A 17,665-nucleotide genomic window follows, 5' to 3' on the forward strand; every position below is an offset into this window, starting at 1 on the left:
AAAATGCAATGTCACGGCTTTTCCTTAAAATCTCCCAAAGAATAGTGATGGAATTTATATCGGGCTGTAGCATACTTTGCAATTGTGTTTTACCCAGAGTGAGAGTCACACATATACTTGGTTCTTTGGGAAGCAAGAAACTTATGGAATACGTTATTCAATTGTCAGGGGAAAACCTGGTTTAAAAAAATCTCCCCTAAACACCAACAAAGTCGTATTGGCTTTCTTGCACAAATATTTAGGCAAAAGATTTTAAACCTTAATTCCACTATGGATGAAGCGGCCAGCATCTTACAAGAATAGAATTTAGTCAAAGATTGTAGAAAGGAAACGCAGGATAGTTTAGATGTTAAACAGATTGATAGCCTGTGCGACTCTTTCTTCTTCCAATTAAATAAGAGATAAGAACAAGGATTATAAGAAATCCAAGCACTGTCCCCACTGCGATTGGAATAAGGAAGCTCAGATCAGTGTCAGCAATGCATTCTTCAGCTGCTGAAAGAGAGTGACAGAAGAAAAAAAAGAAAGAAAAAGATAAGGAACCTCGTTCTGTTTCATTTAGATCCAAATATTTCAGTAAAATGGACTGATCACCAATCTATCTATAATCATTTATATCCTAAAATTGATGTGTCGCGCTCTCACAACATGTGTATGTGTATAGATATATTCTTTTCTTTCTTCAGCCAAAGGAAACTTATTGTGGTTTTAAGCTTATCAAATAATATTGGTTTCTATACCGACTAAAAAGCCTTTCTCCTTCTTTCATTGATTATGAAGGGGGAAGAAAACGTTAAAGTCTCACCTAAACTTACTATCCATGGACTGATACCGCTAGTATGGGAGGTCTGATCAGTTCTTTCTGGCTTGCTATATTTGTATTATATTATGAAATTAAGTGATGTATTAATATCTGCTAGATGGAGATATGTCTTTGATATTGAGCAAAAATGTAATCAGGAAAACTGTGCCCCTCCAATAAGAAACAAGAACGACTGATGCTTAAGAAGAACCAAAAGCACAAGGCCAAAAAACAATAGATTATCTCAAGAACAAAAAGTGCAACTCAAAGTCTTGATTTTAATTCCATTAACAAACTAAGGGGGTAGTAGAAGTATTATTAACACTCATCTACAGACACCAGACAAGCCAGAAGGCTTGTTTTTCCCTCAGAAATCTTCTACTACCCCCTTAATTTTAAGTTGAAGGGTTATCCATCACCTTTACCCGCCATAACTTATGTAATGGTATTAACTAATTAAGGCAGTGTCGGAAAACGTGCAGCCACCTAACCTCAACAACCTGGAGCAAATTCTCCATGAAAAACAGGCTGGAATCACTCCCACGCTGAGGACAAATCGTATGTATATTAATTTACGTGGCTCCATCAAATAGAACGTGTGTGAGTTGAAGAGTAGAAGTATGTTGCTTGCATAACTGACTTTTGAAGTTGGATTTTCAAATAAAGTATCATACAGAACAAAATATCAATGTGCCATTTGTAATTTAGTAACATGAGAACATTTGGCAAGGGGTCTGAATAGCTTTGGTTTTTGTGTGTATACCAATTACATACATATACACACACACACTAGTATACATATATAGTACATACAATAACTACAATTTCATAACAAAAGGGTCATGTATATGCAAACTGGACTCCAGCAGGTCCCTTAAATACATAGTGGTACAGAACTAATACTATGCACAGGTTTGTTAATGTGGGGAGCAGTGACATTTAGAAAATGTGCATTTGGAAGAGGTTTTAATACTAAAATATTCCTTTAGAATGTGGCATACAAAAAGTACCATAGTGGGTTTTATAAAACTAATGTGCTTATATCATAGTCTCATTTCTATTATATGGTTGTTTTTTTTTTTTAAAACCCCTCTAAGAAAAACAAAAAAAAACAAAACACAGGATCCTAAAAATAAGAAATTAAAGTCACACAAATAGCTTTTTTTGTTTGCACATTGATTTTTTAAAAATGTTCATATCCAGCTGATAGACTCCTCTTGCGAGCAACGAAATAGGCCACCGTCACTAGGATTACTAAGACTCCCAATGCAGCTCCCACGATTATCGGCACAGTGAAGTCCTGATCCGCAAAGCAATCTTCAGCTACAGTGCCGGCCAAAATAAAAACGGGAGGAAAAAACAAAAAAAAAATAAAGAAAAACAAAGCAACACAAAACTGACAAAAGGTAATCTGCAAACCATCACTTCATTAAAAATAGAATTTCATGTCCGGACTTCCAGGGCTGTTATTCCAGCCAATGATGGACTTGAAAGCAAATATATGTAATGTAAAGATTAGTGTTTTACAGAAACACCAGCAAATGACAGGAAAAGTTCCATGCCCTAGCTCGTCAAGCTGTGTATTTTCAATTACGTTGAAAACAAGAAAAGTTTAAGAAAAATTACTGTCAGAGTTGAAAAATTGTCAAAAGCCAATTTTTTTTTTTTCATTGAGCAAAATGCTTAAAAATTAAGAATTTAATATGAGAATTTGAAAGTTTCCCCAAGATTATTATCTTCTCTCCCCCTTTGATTGTAGTCTGGTTACGTACATACTCTACAGCTATGATTTCATGCAGGACAATTTTTTTGTACGCACGCATGTACGTATGCATACACACAATGTTAAGAAGGAATAATTTAAAAAAAATGTTCTATAAGCAGTGCTAACATCCAGATTTCAAACCAAATTACCTTGTGGAGAAAGGAAGAAAAAAAAAAAGCAAAAAAGCAAACATAACGCACGTAAGAACCCACTCCAGCAGCAAACTTCTAAACATGAGTCACAAATAACGGGAAGAAAACCCGCAGTGGTTCCTTAACTTGGAAGTGATAACTAAGCATAGAAGAAATCTTCTAATGACACTTTAAAGAGCATTTTCATAAATGATCTACTAACAGCTCTCTCTGTCTGGCAAGTGTTCACGCAGATATCATTTCACAGCAAGTGCTGCCACCTGTCCAGGGCTGGCATCACCAAGAGGCCCCATAGGCCCCTTGCCGTCCCTCGCTATAACACAGACACACACTAATGCTACAAACATACATACACTAAAACACAATAACACATACTCATGCTAACAGACAGACACTCACTCACTCACATTACCTTCCCTACCTGCACCCAGAAGTGGGCTGGTCCAAGTCGGTCCAGCCATTTTTTTTGAGAGCATCCTAGGGGAAATAGCCCCCCCTGCCTCAGCCCAGCATTGTACCGTCACCATTTGACTGGGACAGTCTCAGAGTAAAGATGTAAACCCCAGACCTCTGGGTCGCAGAAGCAGCAGGGTTGATGGCAGTTTGCATCATAACTTCCGTATTTGCGTTGCGTGACCCTACTCTAGTAGCACAGACCAAGCTGAGGCTTCACACCATATCACCGGGAGAGGAGAGTCTCACCTCAATTTTCTCTCTTTTATTTTCCCTTCTTTCCTCCTACCCCACTTTTTCTTTCCCTTCTCTTATTTCTGGTCTCTTCCATCTCCCTCTTGTTGTGCTCTTCACCAGTTTTTTTCCCCCCCTTTAGTTTCCTTTCGCATTATTTAACAAAAACATTTTGTTGTCAATTATAAAACCACATCTCCGACAACAGCCCTTGGAGCCAGCCTTCAAAATGTCAACTAAATAGCCTGTCAAAAAGGGGCAATCCACAGGCACAAGCTAATAATGTGTTCTTCATTTCATCTTCCAGTACTTTGTTCACTTCAAACACACAGCACACAGAAGGGACACTCCAGCACTTTAACGCATATGATAGAGTGCCCCCCAGGGGGGGAATTTTCATGTACTCCCCTTCGCAAATTCTTGGAGGAATTCTGTAGAATCCCCAATATGCATTTGTATCCCCTAGCTTGTCAGCTCGCACCTGCACCCCCGCTGTATACTTTCTCCCAGTCATCTCTAGTCTTGGCTCAGTGAGATGTCCAAAGGAGGAAGAAGGAATGCTTTCATGGACAGAAAGCTCCACCACTAGTTTTGGGGACTGCTTCCCTGGCTTTAGGCAGCCAGTCAGTGGCATTAAAGCGGACAGGGAATCAATGAAACACTATTACCCTTGTTAATGTTCAGGTAGGGGTACGTTGAGGGACGTTGTAGATGAGAATCAATGCTTTGGCCAGCATATAAAAACAGCAAATCAACTTTTGTTCTTCCAATTTATTGTATAGAACACAATTTTAATACTTTTAATGCATTCAGTCAGAAGAAAAAAAAACATACAAAAAATAAGTTCTATAAAAAAAAAAAAAAGTGCAAGAACATAACTATAAAGTGGTAAATTTCAAATTAATTCCATTACTGAACATGGGTCCATCACAATAAATAATTAGCTGACTATAATATTAGAGTAATGCTCCCCAAGAATCCCTGAACACTAGCTAAGAGAGGATGTTAACATGTTATTAGGATGTAACGGAAACTTAACAGGAGTTATTTAGGCAGTAACTGGTACACATTAGACCTTTTATACTAAAAGAGATTGCATGCTAGCTTGGAAGAATAAGAAACTAGAGGCAGCTATACGCAACATGTGATTCTGGTGAAAAGTATTGAGTGGTATGATCGGAACACTTCACTGTCTACTACAGTCCACTTTTGAAACTCTGCAACAGAATCACTTGAGTATGATACCCGGCGTGCACCATTTACATGCCACCAGTATTTTTTTGTACTTTCACCTGCAGTACCCAGACATGAGTTAGAGACACAAGGTGTTCTGAAGCAAAAGCACCCTGCCCCCTCTAGATAAGGACTCAGTTTAGTCATAGGAGGTCACATGATCTCTGCGACAGAAAATGTATTTTCTGTGTAAGGTTTTACAACCCCATGGTTGCTTTGGATCGATGATAAAGTCAGCAACACATTAAGGTCAGGTATCTTTCAGTTATACTGGATATACATGAAGTATCTGGACTACCTTCGTCCGTCTCATCTTTTGGGTGCTTGTGTATACACTGTTTACAGTAAGTTACACAGAAAAGAATGGTGGTAGGAAATAGAAGACAGTACATGGCCTTTTTTATTTTATTTAAAGGCCTATTTTCTAAGATATGTGGATAATGTAGAAATATTAAGTTATACAGCACCCCAAATACAAAGCTAGGAAAGGGGGGCTTAATACTGAAACCGGAATGCTTGACACAAACAAAAGACATTAAAATATGAAAGCAAATAAGAGGATGGGAAACTGCATTATGACAGGGTTCATTCCCTTTTATTTTAGCAGCGTTAGTGTGTATCAGAAAATCTAGATTGAGAGAGAAAAAGAAAAGTAAAAACTCCTTTGTTATTTCAGGTGTTGCCGGATTGGACCATACTAGTCGTTACTTGACCAGAAATGCCATGACTGGTACTTTTGGTCAAACAAACAATGTACATATACAGGTGTAGTATAAGCGCCACCCCAAGCTAAAATAAGTGGAAGAGAAAATTTAAATCTCAACCAAGAAATAACAAATAGATTTTTAAAAAAGAAAAAAAAGAAAAAAAAGTGCAAATCAGTGTGATGCCCCTTAAAGGGTTTGATACCCAGCATAGCTTTTTCTTCTACCAATTAAGTAAGCAATCACAATAATGATAATTAAGCCAGCAAGTGCTGCACCAACTACGATTGGAATTAAAATGGAGCCATCGTCGAGTGAGCATTCATCAGCTGTAAACAGGGAACAAAAAAACAAAATAAAAACTTGGTGTTGAGAGAAGAAGAAAACAAAAACATGCAAGAAAAAAAAAAAAAGCAAAAAAGCATACCTGCCACTATTTCAAAAATACCAGAGGGACACTTGTTTTAGGGGTAGGAGGGCATTACCAAGATTTACTATGACCTACCGATGGTATAGACAAGGTATTTAAAACTTTTGAAGTTTATTAAACATTCCTTTGTCTCTGACATTATGGGCTGTAGAGGATTACGTTCACACCCATCTACCATTCTGAGCTACTAGAGAAAGGGCACATCATGGGAAGAGAGACAGTGGGATGCGGGTGCCAGAGTACTATGTTTGTTCCTACAGTTGTACTTTAATGGTCATTAACGGGGTCCAGAGAAAGTTTAAGCTAGCAGGAGTGCGTCAGTGCTGCAGGAACACCGATTTAGCACCTTGGTAAGCAATACTAGGCATTAGTTAGAACTTGCCAAGATTGGGATACTCTGACAGTGGTGGGGTAATTAATATACAGACATTTACATTTAAGATAGACGTTTTTAAATAGGGTTTCCTGGGTGCACGAGAAAATCCTGCTTTGTTGCACTATGACCTTTGCACAAACATCTTAACTGCCGTAGCAATGAGATTTGGATCTGTATTCTGGGACATTCGTTGTTATAAGACTCCTTTACACAAACAGTATAAAATGGAAAGACTAGGTACCATGCTAGGTCACAGGTCCTCCAGCACCTGCATTATACAACACATACACACACACCATACATTCAGTGGAACCATTAGCTGCTGCTGATCAACCAAGGCTGCAGAGGTAGGGTAAAGGAAACCATGAACAAAATTATGTTCAAAATATATACCGTATTGGCTCAAATATAGGCCGCACTTTCCCCCCCCCACTAAGTCTTTAGTTCGGGCCTATATTCGGGGTCTAGCGTGTGAAGCCCGGGACAAGCCTATATTCGGGGTCTAGCGTGTGACGCCCGGGACATGCAGTTCTGGGAGCCGGGCAGTCAGCAGGGTTAGGATACAGATCCCCCACAGCGGTGCAGGGGACCTGCATCCTACTCTCTGATACGCTCAGACAGCCTCCCCTGCCAGCAGGGCCGGACTGGCCCACCGGGATACCGGGAAATTTCCCGGTGGGCCGGGAGATTTGTAGGCCGGGCAGCTGCCCGAAATCTAATCTAAACGGCCGGCGCTACTTCAATTCTTTTTTTATTAAAGTATTAAAGCAGCGCCGGCCGGCGGCATCAGCACTCAGCGGCCATGTGCGATGGCCGCCTACTGATGGGAGCAGCGTGAGGGGTGAAAGCCCCGCCCCCTCGCACGGACCTTTCACCCCTCATGTTGCTCCCATCACTATGCAGCCATCAGATTAATGGAAATTTTATCGAAACGGCCGATGCGTGCTGACACCGCCGGCCGGAGCTACTTTAATACTTTTTTTTATTTTACTTTATATGGCAAGCCGATCCGGCATATTCAATTTAAAAAAAAAAAGAATTAAAGTAGCTCCGGCCGGCGGTGTCAGCACGCATCGGCCGTTTCGATTAAATTTCCATTAATCTGATGGCCACATAGTGATGGGAGGAGCGTGAGGGGTGAAAGCTCCGCCCCCTCACACTCAGACTGCTGGAGCACCGGATGTCCTGTCACTGACATCCTGTCAACATAGAAAACGGCGGCCTGCAGCTACCAGAGGACGGAGGCCAGGAAGAAAAAGCCCCAAAGTTGAAGGTAAATAAACAATTTATTTTTTTTTAACAAACTGTATAATAATTTTTTTATATAAAAGCCTTATGCCCCCCATATGCCACTCTGCCTCCCTGATATGCCTTATATGCCACTCTCCTTCCAGAAATGCCTTATACCCCTATATGCCACTCTGTTCCATGATATGCCTTTTAACCCCCTAAATGCCAGAGTGGCATATAGGGGTATAAGGCATTTCTGGAGGCAAAGTGGCATATAGGAGGTTAAAATGCATATCATGGGGCAGAGTGGCATATAGGAGGGTATAAGGCTTTTCTGGAGTGCCCCATGGTATGCCTTTTAACCCCCTATATGCCACGCTGCCTCTATAAATGCCTTTTAACCCCCTATATGCCACTCTGCCTCTATAAATGGCTTTTAACCCCCTATATGGCAGAGTGGCATATAGGGGGTATAAGGCATTTCTGGAGGCAGAGGGGCATATAGGGAGTTAAAAGGGGGCAGAGTGGCAAGCCTGGGGCAGATGTCTGGCATTCCACCAGAATTGATCTGTGTTTGTTTTCTGGATGTACCCTGCAATACGAAAAGAAATCAGATTCTACTAACTTAATCAGGTTCTATTAACTTAAGTAATTGAAAGCTCCTTGACATGGGGCTCTGTGCCAAGGAAAATAAAAAGGGCGTAGAAGGGGCTGTTGGCAGGTTGGCAAATAAAAGGAAATAAAAACAAAAAATGTCTCAATCTAAAAATGTTTGCAGTAGTAAATGTTTTGATTCCATTATGTGTAATATATTTCATTTATTAGGGCCTTTTAACAGTTTTGCTTTCTGGTATTTTAATACAAATAATATGATAAAAAGAACGTGTTTTATAGTTATTTGTACGGCAAATAGTGTGACTCGGGTATGTATAAGGGGTGCGTGTGGGTATAAGAGCTCAATCGCGAAAAAAACTATATGGGGCTGCTCTCCAAATGTTTCCAGGGCTGCTTTTCAGTCCCAGTCCGGCCCTGCCTGCCAGCACTTCCCATGGGGGGGCAGCACGGGAGGTTGTCTAAGTGCATCGTGCAGACGTTCATAAACAACCTCTGCTGCCGGCACGTCTGAACGATGTGCTTTAACAATCTCCCTTGCTGGGAATTCCCACGGGGGAGTCCCGGCAAGGGAGATTGTTAAAGCGCATCGTGCAGACGGGCCGGCAGCAGAGGTTGTTTATGTGCATTGCCGCAGCCGGTGAACGTCCGCACGATGCGTTTTACCTCTGCCCCCAAGACTTACCAGAGCAGACTCCCGGGTGTCTTGCGGGGCCGGCGGGGGACATCTACGCAATACAACTTCTGGTGCCGGTACATCCGCTGAGTGCTGGCACCGGAAGTTGTATACGCGTATTGCGTAGATGTCCCCTGCTGGCCCCGCAAGACACCCGGGAGTCTGCTCTGGTAAATCGGGGGGGGGGGGCAGAGTGGCAGCATACCTCGTGGGGGAGGAGGAGGACAGTGGCAGCATATCTCGGGGGGGGGGGGGAACAGAGTGGCTGCATATCTCGAGGGGGTGGAGAGTGGCAGCATATCTCGGGGGGGGGGGACAGAGTGGCAGCATGTCTATTAAAAACTTTTTCTTTTAAAAAGCACCAAACTTTTAGGGTGCGGCCTATATACGGGGGCGACCTATATCCGAGCCAATACGGTATGTAAAAGAGGGAGCTCCAGGTACACAGACTGTTCTCTGTAAGAACCATGTGTGTGCGTACATAACATGAAGTCATTTATAAGAAAGGACAGGTTCTTACCTGTTGCATATGTTTCATCACGTACACCAAAAGGTTGGACCCTCACTTCAAAGGTGTTAACGCGCAGGTCCTCAGACACTACAATAACCTGCTCTTTTCGGCACAGGTAAGAGTTTCCTACAGAAGCTTCCCATAGACTTAAGTTTTGGTTTAATACAGATGAGGATGCTGAAATACAAAACCAAGAAGATACCAACATGATCAAAGTAATGGTTATAAGACGCAGCATTTTGCCACATTTGCAGTCCTGTCTAGGACTTCATGCATGGGGAGGTCTTCAGCAAGCACTGATCCACATAACATGAAGAGTGCAAACATGAGTTCATCTTTATTTAGAAGGAAAAGAACATGGCCAGACACTGTAGGATGTACTAAAATTGTGGGTTTTCAGTTTCCCTTTAATAGATCTGAATAAAAGTTGATTACTTTTACCCAGCAATGCATTTACCTTCCGCCCCCACCTATTCAGTCTGCACTGTATTAAAAGGCATTCCGTACCTTTAAGACATGATGCGCCTGGATATGACCTCATATCCCTCTGCTCTGTGTCTTAAAGGCATACAGCGCCTTATAATGCAGACTATGGCAACCGTGCTGTGTTGGCACATCATCCATATCGCACATAGCCCGGTTGAGGATATCAATGATCGCCTGTGTAACTGGCATAGTGGGCAGTGGGATATTGGGCAGCCTGATCGCCCAAGAGGCCATCAGCCCCTGGGTTTGAAAGCAGGGGGACTGCCAGCACCATGGACCTGCCACCCTAGGCGAGAATACACCACTGCTTTTACTGGGCCAAAACAGGAAAAAAAAAGGAAGTCACATAAGCTTTTCGGGACCTCAAGCCTCATCTTTGGATATAATGAAGAGCCCTCTGAAGCCCTAACAGCATATGTGATTATACATCTTTCACAGGTTTGCACAATAATAAACAAACAAAAAACACTGGCATCAACTAACGACTCTTGGTCTAATATGGCTATATCTATTCTGCAAAGGAGCTGGCTTTCAACTTAAATAGTTCATTTTAGAACAGAAAATAACAAAATTAAACTGACCTGAGTAAAAGGGATTTTATACAAGATACGTTGCAGAGCACAGAATTTCTATATAAATAATCAAAACTCACCAGAACCATTTGTCAGCGTGACGTTAACTTCCTGAAGGTAAAATTTGCTTTTTCTCTATTAGAACAACAAATTAAGAATTTAATCAGCTATTTTCACTGCACTTCATACATGTTCAGCAGCAATTTGTCCACATAACTAAGCATGCAGTCAAAAGATAGTTTTATATGCAAGTTACATACAAAAAGTACTTACGATCGCAAAATAAAATTCAATCACCACACTGGTATCGGTGAGCTTCAAGGTCGCAGTTTCATTTCCACAGGTTCCAGATGCATTTGAAGTGATGGGGTTAATATTGTATACACCCTACCGAGAAGAGCAGCGCGTTAATGAGAGAAGGGGGCTTCTTTAAGAGGTTTTATAAAACACTTAACAGTTGGCCATACATAATTCGAATTAATACACGCGATCACAGTATATTATGCCCCTAATAAATATTTTCTAGATTATAAAGGGGGAAAAAAAACAAACAATCTCATCCTATAATTGAGGTCATCTTTTATTCAGACTGCAGATCCGTATCAACGCCTAGGGGCTTGTCACTCACACACAAGGCTTCTTTCCTTCAAGCATCCGTGTCCCGGTCTCCTCCTTTTCCGCATCTCTGCTCCTTCCGCTTCCCCCCGTATCAGCTCCATTATCCAGGTACTTCTGCAAAAGGGAAGAGCCTTTGGGCACACCTGATTGGAGGAACAGGGGGAGGCTGTCCCCGTGGCTCCGCCCTTTTGCAGAAGTACTCCAAGAGACCAGAATATTGCAGAAGACAGAAGAACAAGAAAAAGCAAGTGAAGAAGCAGAGCCGCGGGAAAGGAGACATCCACTAAGTGATTAAATCATACAGTAATAGCAGGCAAAGCTTCGATCGCTCTGGGTCCCTCCCAAAGCCTTTCAGAGCACAAAGCTGGTGTCACAACCAATAAGAATCTAATCCCACCCGCAGCAAAATATACATGCTATGGCACAGCCAATCGTATTTACAGTCAGGGATCCTGCTAGTTAACACAGCAACACTGGGGCAGAGAGGGCTACCTGACCCAAAAGGTGTAATCTCATAATAGTTCCCTCTTTGGGGAAAAGACGGTCTCAATTCGTAGAGATAAAAGGGGGAAATCTCTGCAGTAAAGTAGAGTGAATTCACAGCCCCCTGTCTCTGGTATAAACAGCATTAGAAGAAAAAGCGTGCTTTATACATGAAACAAACTTACCACGCTGCCGATACGAGAAGATGCGTTCAGCTGCAGACCCATGGAAGCCAGGAGGCATTTCCCAGACGTATTAAAAACCGAATAGTTACCAATGGAGGGTTTATCCAAAGGCTTGGAGGTGGGTATAGGGACTGTGGCGTTAGGAGTAGTAGTTGGTGCATGTGTTGGTGTAGGCGCAGGTGTTGGTTTATCAGCATCACAAGAGACCTCTGAGGGGGAGAAGGTAAAGGAAATATAATAATTGTACGATGGAATGAAGCACAATAAGTACAGGAGAAAATAACATTCTTTACTGAAAACGCAGGGGGCAGGGTGCCTTTTAACCACGTTTGGGGTGGAAAGTACAGTCTTCTTTGGCAAAGCCTGATAAATAATTAACAATGCATAAGTTAAGCGAAAACAGATACAACATAAGAGTCCTAAGCACGCACACGCAATAAGGAACCTACTGATGACCCTTAGAAGAAGTAACTCTCGTAAAACCCACATTTTTAGATCATTCATAATCAGGAAGCCTTGTCACTCATACTGATCCACATTAAGGTTTTACAGTTAAAATGGAAGGGAAGCCATCCGTCCTCACGGAGGAAACGAAAACCTTTGAAAGAATTGCGTAAACAGAAACTATAAAAAGGCATAACAATGGGATAGTAGGAAGAACGATGACCCTTTCCACGATCTCTAAGTTTCCTTTCATCCAGGAAGAACTGGACAGAGACTGATGTAAACAGTTAGCCCCCCCTATATACTGACATGTTCTAGATTTCAACACTAAACAAGGAAGAATCTCAAAACTAAGCTTGGCAAGGTCTTAACACGCTGTAGGCAAGAGCTTGAAACCCCAATGAGTAAATATATGGAACGATGGGATGCAGGTGGGACACCCACTAGGCATGAACCCCAAACATCTGACATGTGGATCAAGACTCACCTTGACCAAAAGTATCATTCTGTACAAACGCTTGTAACGTTACATTCCATATGTGCTGGGTGACGTTTCCAGAAGATAGGACCTCATCGTGGATGCATTTATAAGTGCGGTTCAGTGGGATGGAATCCAAGAACTTTGTGCTGGAACTTAGTAATCCTAAATAGAGCGACGGCAGAAGGAATTCTTTTAATTATATCGGCTGCATGCAATATGTGAAATCCCCTGCTTTGTAATTGCGTGAATGGGTCTCGTTATTAGAGCGCGTGAATTTATTACAATGTGGATTTACAGAAGGATGTATGCGAGGCAGTAAAATGTATCGGCGGCCCCATTACAATACCTTGTGGGAGCGCGTCTGGAAAGAACGTGGTGTCGTTTGTGTTGTAGGTGAAGGTGAGCACGCTCCCGCTGTACACAGTGTCGTTTCTCGTGAAGTTCAGACTCCACGACAGACTTTCCCCAAAGTGTACCACCAGCAAAGGAGATTCCCCGTCACAACTACTCCCGGTCGTGGTTACAGACGGCGGTGCTGAGAAATTCACATTTTTCTAAACAAAAACAAAAAAATCAGAATGGATTATATGTAGAGAACATCACCTAAATCAATGGGGGGAGGGGAGCCTGGCCTTTTCCCATTTGCAACATTTGATAAGGGGTTTATTTACTAAACCAAGTTCGCAGGCAAGTTAGATGGGGATTGGGGGGGGGGTCAATATGCCCAAAAACACAAGGGGGGAAAAAAATCCTATTTCTTCTGCCTAACTTCATTTTAAAATGAACTTTTCCACTAGCATTATTATTAATATGAGGTGAGCCCATCTAAGGGAGGCTCTAATATTCTGGAAAGTACCTACTGGTGCCGTCTGTAATAAGTTTTCTTGGAACTATGGACAGTAACACTAAAACCGGTTCAAACATTAACTTGCATTGAAAAACCAAGATGTTCATTTAGTAGACGGAGTGCAGCGAAGCCGATCTCACTGGGTTTTTTTTTTTTTTTACAATACGGCTTTTTTCGGAATGATGAAAAGCGATTTGAGTTTCAAAATGATTTAGTGGCGAGTACGACTTACAGATGTGCTTGTGTTTGTTTCATACTGTACGGTGAAGTTCGCCATCAAACTGGCGCGTATACACGTGTGATTGGAAGCATCCTTAATCTCAACTTCAAAGCCTTTGGATCGCATGAGCCCTGTTGGAAGACAGATAAAAACTATTAAAAATAGGTAAAAAGGAACGCATTTGAAGTGGAAGTTACATTATATATATATATATATATATATATATATATATATATATATATATATATATATATATATATATATATATATATATATATATTTTGACCACCCAGGGGCCAAAGGTGGGCAGCTGAAGACTATACATGCGGGCTGAAAGAGAGGACTGGCGCGCATCAGTAGCCACCCGCAGCCATGCTGGCCAAGGGCTGCAATCGATGGGAGCAGCAGCAAAGGTGGTAAGCGTTTTTATGTGCGCTTTCTGCTTTCGATAGACAGGTACGGGGAGGAATAACATTAGCGAGATGTTGCAGATGTAGCATGCACATGGTTAGGTATCGGTGTCCAAGTTAAAGGGGAAATCACACAGTTTTTATAGGATATTTTGGTCGGATTTGTATCTTCAGGGACAGAGAAGTAACTGTAAGTAATGTATACGCCACGCCATGCCGTGCCACATAATGGATGCCGCGGTAAGAGCAAACAAGATCGTTATCCAGAATAACACGAGCCAGCACTAATTGCAATAATGTTTACACAAATCAAAACTGATCTGAAAACATTATCACAATTCCGAACTATTATCACGTTATCCTGGAGACCGACAACAAAAGATTATTTCATTTTCAAAACACTTTCAGATTTAGAGCTAAACAGACAGAACGGGATGAGCGAGCCAAATTATTACGCGTCGTATCTTTGCTGTAACTACGGTGCGCCCTCCGGTTCTGAAAAGGCCGCTCTAAAATGTTAGGTAGACTTTTTACGCACCAAGAATGACTGATCTCACTGGTATTATTATTTTATATAGCACCATCATAGCCAGTAGCGCTGTACAATGGTAAAACAGGACATAAGTAGTATATAACATATTTGACTTCGAGAAACAAGTAAGGAGGGCCCTGGGCAAATGATCTCACAATCTAGATTATATACGTTACACATTTAGATATGATGAGGCTACGGGAAGGCAGAGGAAATACTCAGCTAATAGAGTATTACGGCTCAGAGCTTTAATCAGCAGCTCCACACAGCAACATATAACCGTTCTTACAAACATGGAAGGAATAACGTTCCTCATGGCTGGGACCGGGTCAGTAAGATGGTAACCAGCAACTCAACATCATGCAGACTGCCGTACGTCAAGAGACTGGTCTCAAAAGTCTGTTCTACGCAGCAGGTATTTCAGAAAGCCAACTAAACAGGAGCATGATGGGAACATCTCGAAGACTTAAAACCAACCAGAGTAACTATTTTTATGACAAGCCTGTCACTTCTCATCTATGATCCAGATGTTGGAAGCCTACAAGCTCTCCATGTTTCTAGACGACAGCTCATGACAACCATCAATGGACTTTTGGTACGATGGACACCGAAGAGCTGCTAGTTGCCTAATCTGGCTTCCATCCCCTGTTTAGCAAAGTGGCAGAAAAGGTTGACGGCTGGCAACCAAGTTCTATTATAGAGCTTAACCCATGGCTCCTTTAAACTGATCTGAAAAGCAGAAACTCATTCTTTACAGCGGCTTCCACCATTCCACTCGGCACCAAAGGGTCAAAGTCTCTTCTCCACGCGGAGAAAGTGTTTGTAACGAAGTCTTCAGGTTCATGTGGAACGGTTATTGACCTGCATCAAGTTACACCAAGATAAAACAGCCAGTCTAGATTACCATGAAACTGGATATTAAAGCCACTTTGTGGATGGATTGCCCTTTTATCAACCTTGTCGTGACCTTCCAATTCAGGACTTCTATTTCCAGTAACGCCAGAGCTTATTTCAGACAATACTGCCTGAACACAGGTGAATTATAACAAAATATTTTAAATACCAAATTTTAAATATGGAATATCTAGAACACCACTAATACTGCGGTCATCTAGATCATCTAGATGAGGTTCTTCACGTTTGTTCCTTTAAGTACTCTGTAGGCATCAGAGAGCCGAGCGCACATCTTGGCATTGGGCGATTATTGGGTGAAGGGAGGTCTGTTTTCTATGCTAGGGTTGGCTGGGGTTGAAAGTGTGCCAGGCCAGCTCCGGATTTACACTGAAGGTGCCAGCTCCCCTCACATCTCCTGGGTACGAAAGAAACAGATGCCAGTGATGGGCGCCTTCTCAGACACCCTCCTGAAACGGGAGCCTGAACTTGCCAGGCTCACCATCAGCCGGCCAAACTTTATTCCTGCATCCAACTCAGGATGAGCCATCTCCCCCCTTACAGCAGATAACCCTACGCCCTGGTTCCTCATCATAAATCTATATAGTTTACAAGCCAAGAGGGTCAGCCTACACTGTAATTTGCCCTGGTGGGGACTAGTCCCAGGACTATTACTCATATAAATGCCCCAACATCACCACCATTCCTGCCCCTTCCCACCAGGCTCAGTGATGCGTCCTGGTCACCATAACCTCCCAGGGTGACCATGGAGAAGCACTCTAGTGGTCCTCCTCACCCACCCAGGATGACCTCACCCTATCAGCTGGATGTTGGCTTTCCCTACAGACCACATCGCAGCTGATCTATGGCCGGGCCCATCCCCCACTAACACCACGTTTGCCTCCTCAGTCGCACATTAACCCCTGACACTCACCCATGCTCAGCAGGCACAGGGCAATAACGGCCACGGAGCGCTCCATATCCCAGACAGTCTTACTGGAACACGGAGCCGACGGGACAAAGTATAAGACTGACGGCAGAACAACACACCGAGATCACATGACCGGCCCAGACCGCGCCCACCAATCACAATCAGCTACGTACGTATTGTTCTTGTGTTTTACAGACTCTTTGTGGGCTGAAATAGGCGCGGTAGGGAGCCAATAGCTAAACGTGTCATTTTACATTTATTATAATGATTCGTTTATTACTCATCAATAATTCAGCTTATTAGTCTTAGAAGCTGCTTAATAATATGCTCACGGCAGCCAAGAGTAACTGACGCTTAAGGGAGATTGGTGCTTGAGCACCTGTGAATTGATCAGTGCCAACAGATTTGATGGAGTCACCTGTGCTCAAGCAGAGATAAACAGAAATGTTGGTCTGTTTGTGGCACTTCCATGAGGCTGGGGGAATAACACCCACGATGTGTACAGCGCTGTACATATGATGAGAGGGATTACGATGGCGGTGGCTTGTAATGAATGAAAAATATAAATATATTTACAGAGTCCTAGTTATTGAATGATGTGATATACCGGGGTCACCCTCCTAGCCTCCATAGATATTATGGAGCAGGTATGTTATTGATAGACTGGTTAAAGCACGTCGTGTCAATATATTTATTGCACATGCGTGAAGAACCACATTCTCTTTATTAAGATAGGGGCCTTGGGCCTAGTGGGGCATTTAGCCTGCTGCATGCTCTCCAGAGACTCTGCTTCCCCCTTGGTGGCGGGTGAAGGCCTGCGCATCCTCTCAGAGCTTTGTGACCCGATGTCATCGCTAGTGGAGAAGTCTGTGGCTCCACCGGCTTCCAGATCCAGAACTTGGTGGCTCTCGGCAGGGGGCAGCTGCGATGCACCCGGTGTAAGCCTGGGCTCAGGGCAGATGGTTACTTGGGACAAGTTTCCCCGGAAACCCAGATTTGTTAGCATCATATTTCTCAAACCGTTGTCATGCAGGGACGTGTCGTCATTAGCGGTGGGTCCAGGTGCACCTGACGTTAGGACCTGCCTTTTAGTGCACTTTGTGCCAGTGAGAACAACATGGAAGCTGCCCATTCGTGCCTAGGACACACATTTAACCAGCAACCTGTTTATCTAGGCCTGGTCTGGGGCAGCGCCCTTACCACATCCTCTATTCTTATTGCTGAGCACTGGGACATTGTATTCTCTAGGAAGAGCATGCGACTGAGGCACCAAATCACAAGCGTAATTGGGCCGGAGGAGGAAAGCACAGATCTCTTTTGTAACCGGCCCATTGAGCAGCAGCCCATTGGAAGCCTGACTGGCCAATAGGATGACAGGGCCTAGAGG

General features: G+C 42.8%; 1 protein-coding gene across 1 annotated transcript; it reads right to left on the bottom strand.

The window, feature by feature from the left end:
* Positions 1–5,532: 5,532 nt before the first annotated feature.
* Positions 5,533–17,410, bottom strand: LOC149298142 (lysosome-associated membrane glycoprotein 2-like). Its single transcript, XM_089487633.1, has 10 exons — positions 16,979–17,410; positions 15,361–15,481; positions 13,527–13,645; positions 12,794–13,001; positions 12,454–12,609; positions 11,526–11,731; positions 10,510–10,623; positions 10,317–10,371; positions 9,188–9,355; positions 5,533–5,672 (listed from the first exon to the last, which is right to left on the bottom strand). The coding sequence occupies exons 1-10, from the start codon at positions 17,408–17,410 to the stop codon at positions 5,533–5,535; spliced, it is 1,719 nt and encodes a 572-aa protein (XP_089343759.1).
* Between the last annotated feature and the right edge of the window lie 255 nt (positions 17,411–17,665).

Source organism: Sceloporus occidentalis, unplaced genomic scaffold (assembly GCF_023333645.1).
Source record: "Sceloporus occidentalis isolate IW3139 unplaced genomic scaffold, rSceOcc1.0.p SCAF_34, whole genome shotgun sequence".
Classification (NCBI taxonomy): Eukaryota; Metazoa; Chordata; class Lepidosauria; order Squamata; family Phrynosomatidae; genus Sceloporus; species Sceloporus occidentalis.

Bases quoted from the DNA above. Each gene is read 5' to 3' on its own strand.
- LOC149298142 (XM_089487633.1), bottom strand. From the start codon at position 17,410: ATGGGCAGCTTCCATGTTGTTCTCACTGGCACAAAGTGCACTAAAAGG. The intron at 9,356-10,316 runs GTGAGTTTTGAT...TTTGTATTTCAG, and splicing joins CACGCTGACAAATGGTTCTG to CATCCTCATCTGTATTAAAC. The intron at 5,673-9,187 runs GTAAGAACCTGT...CCCTGTTTACAG, and splicing joins TGATGAAACATATGCAACAG to CTGATGAATGCTCACTCGAC.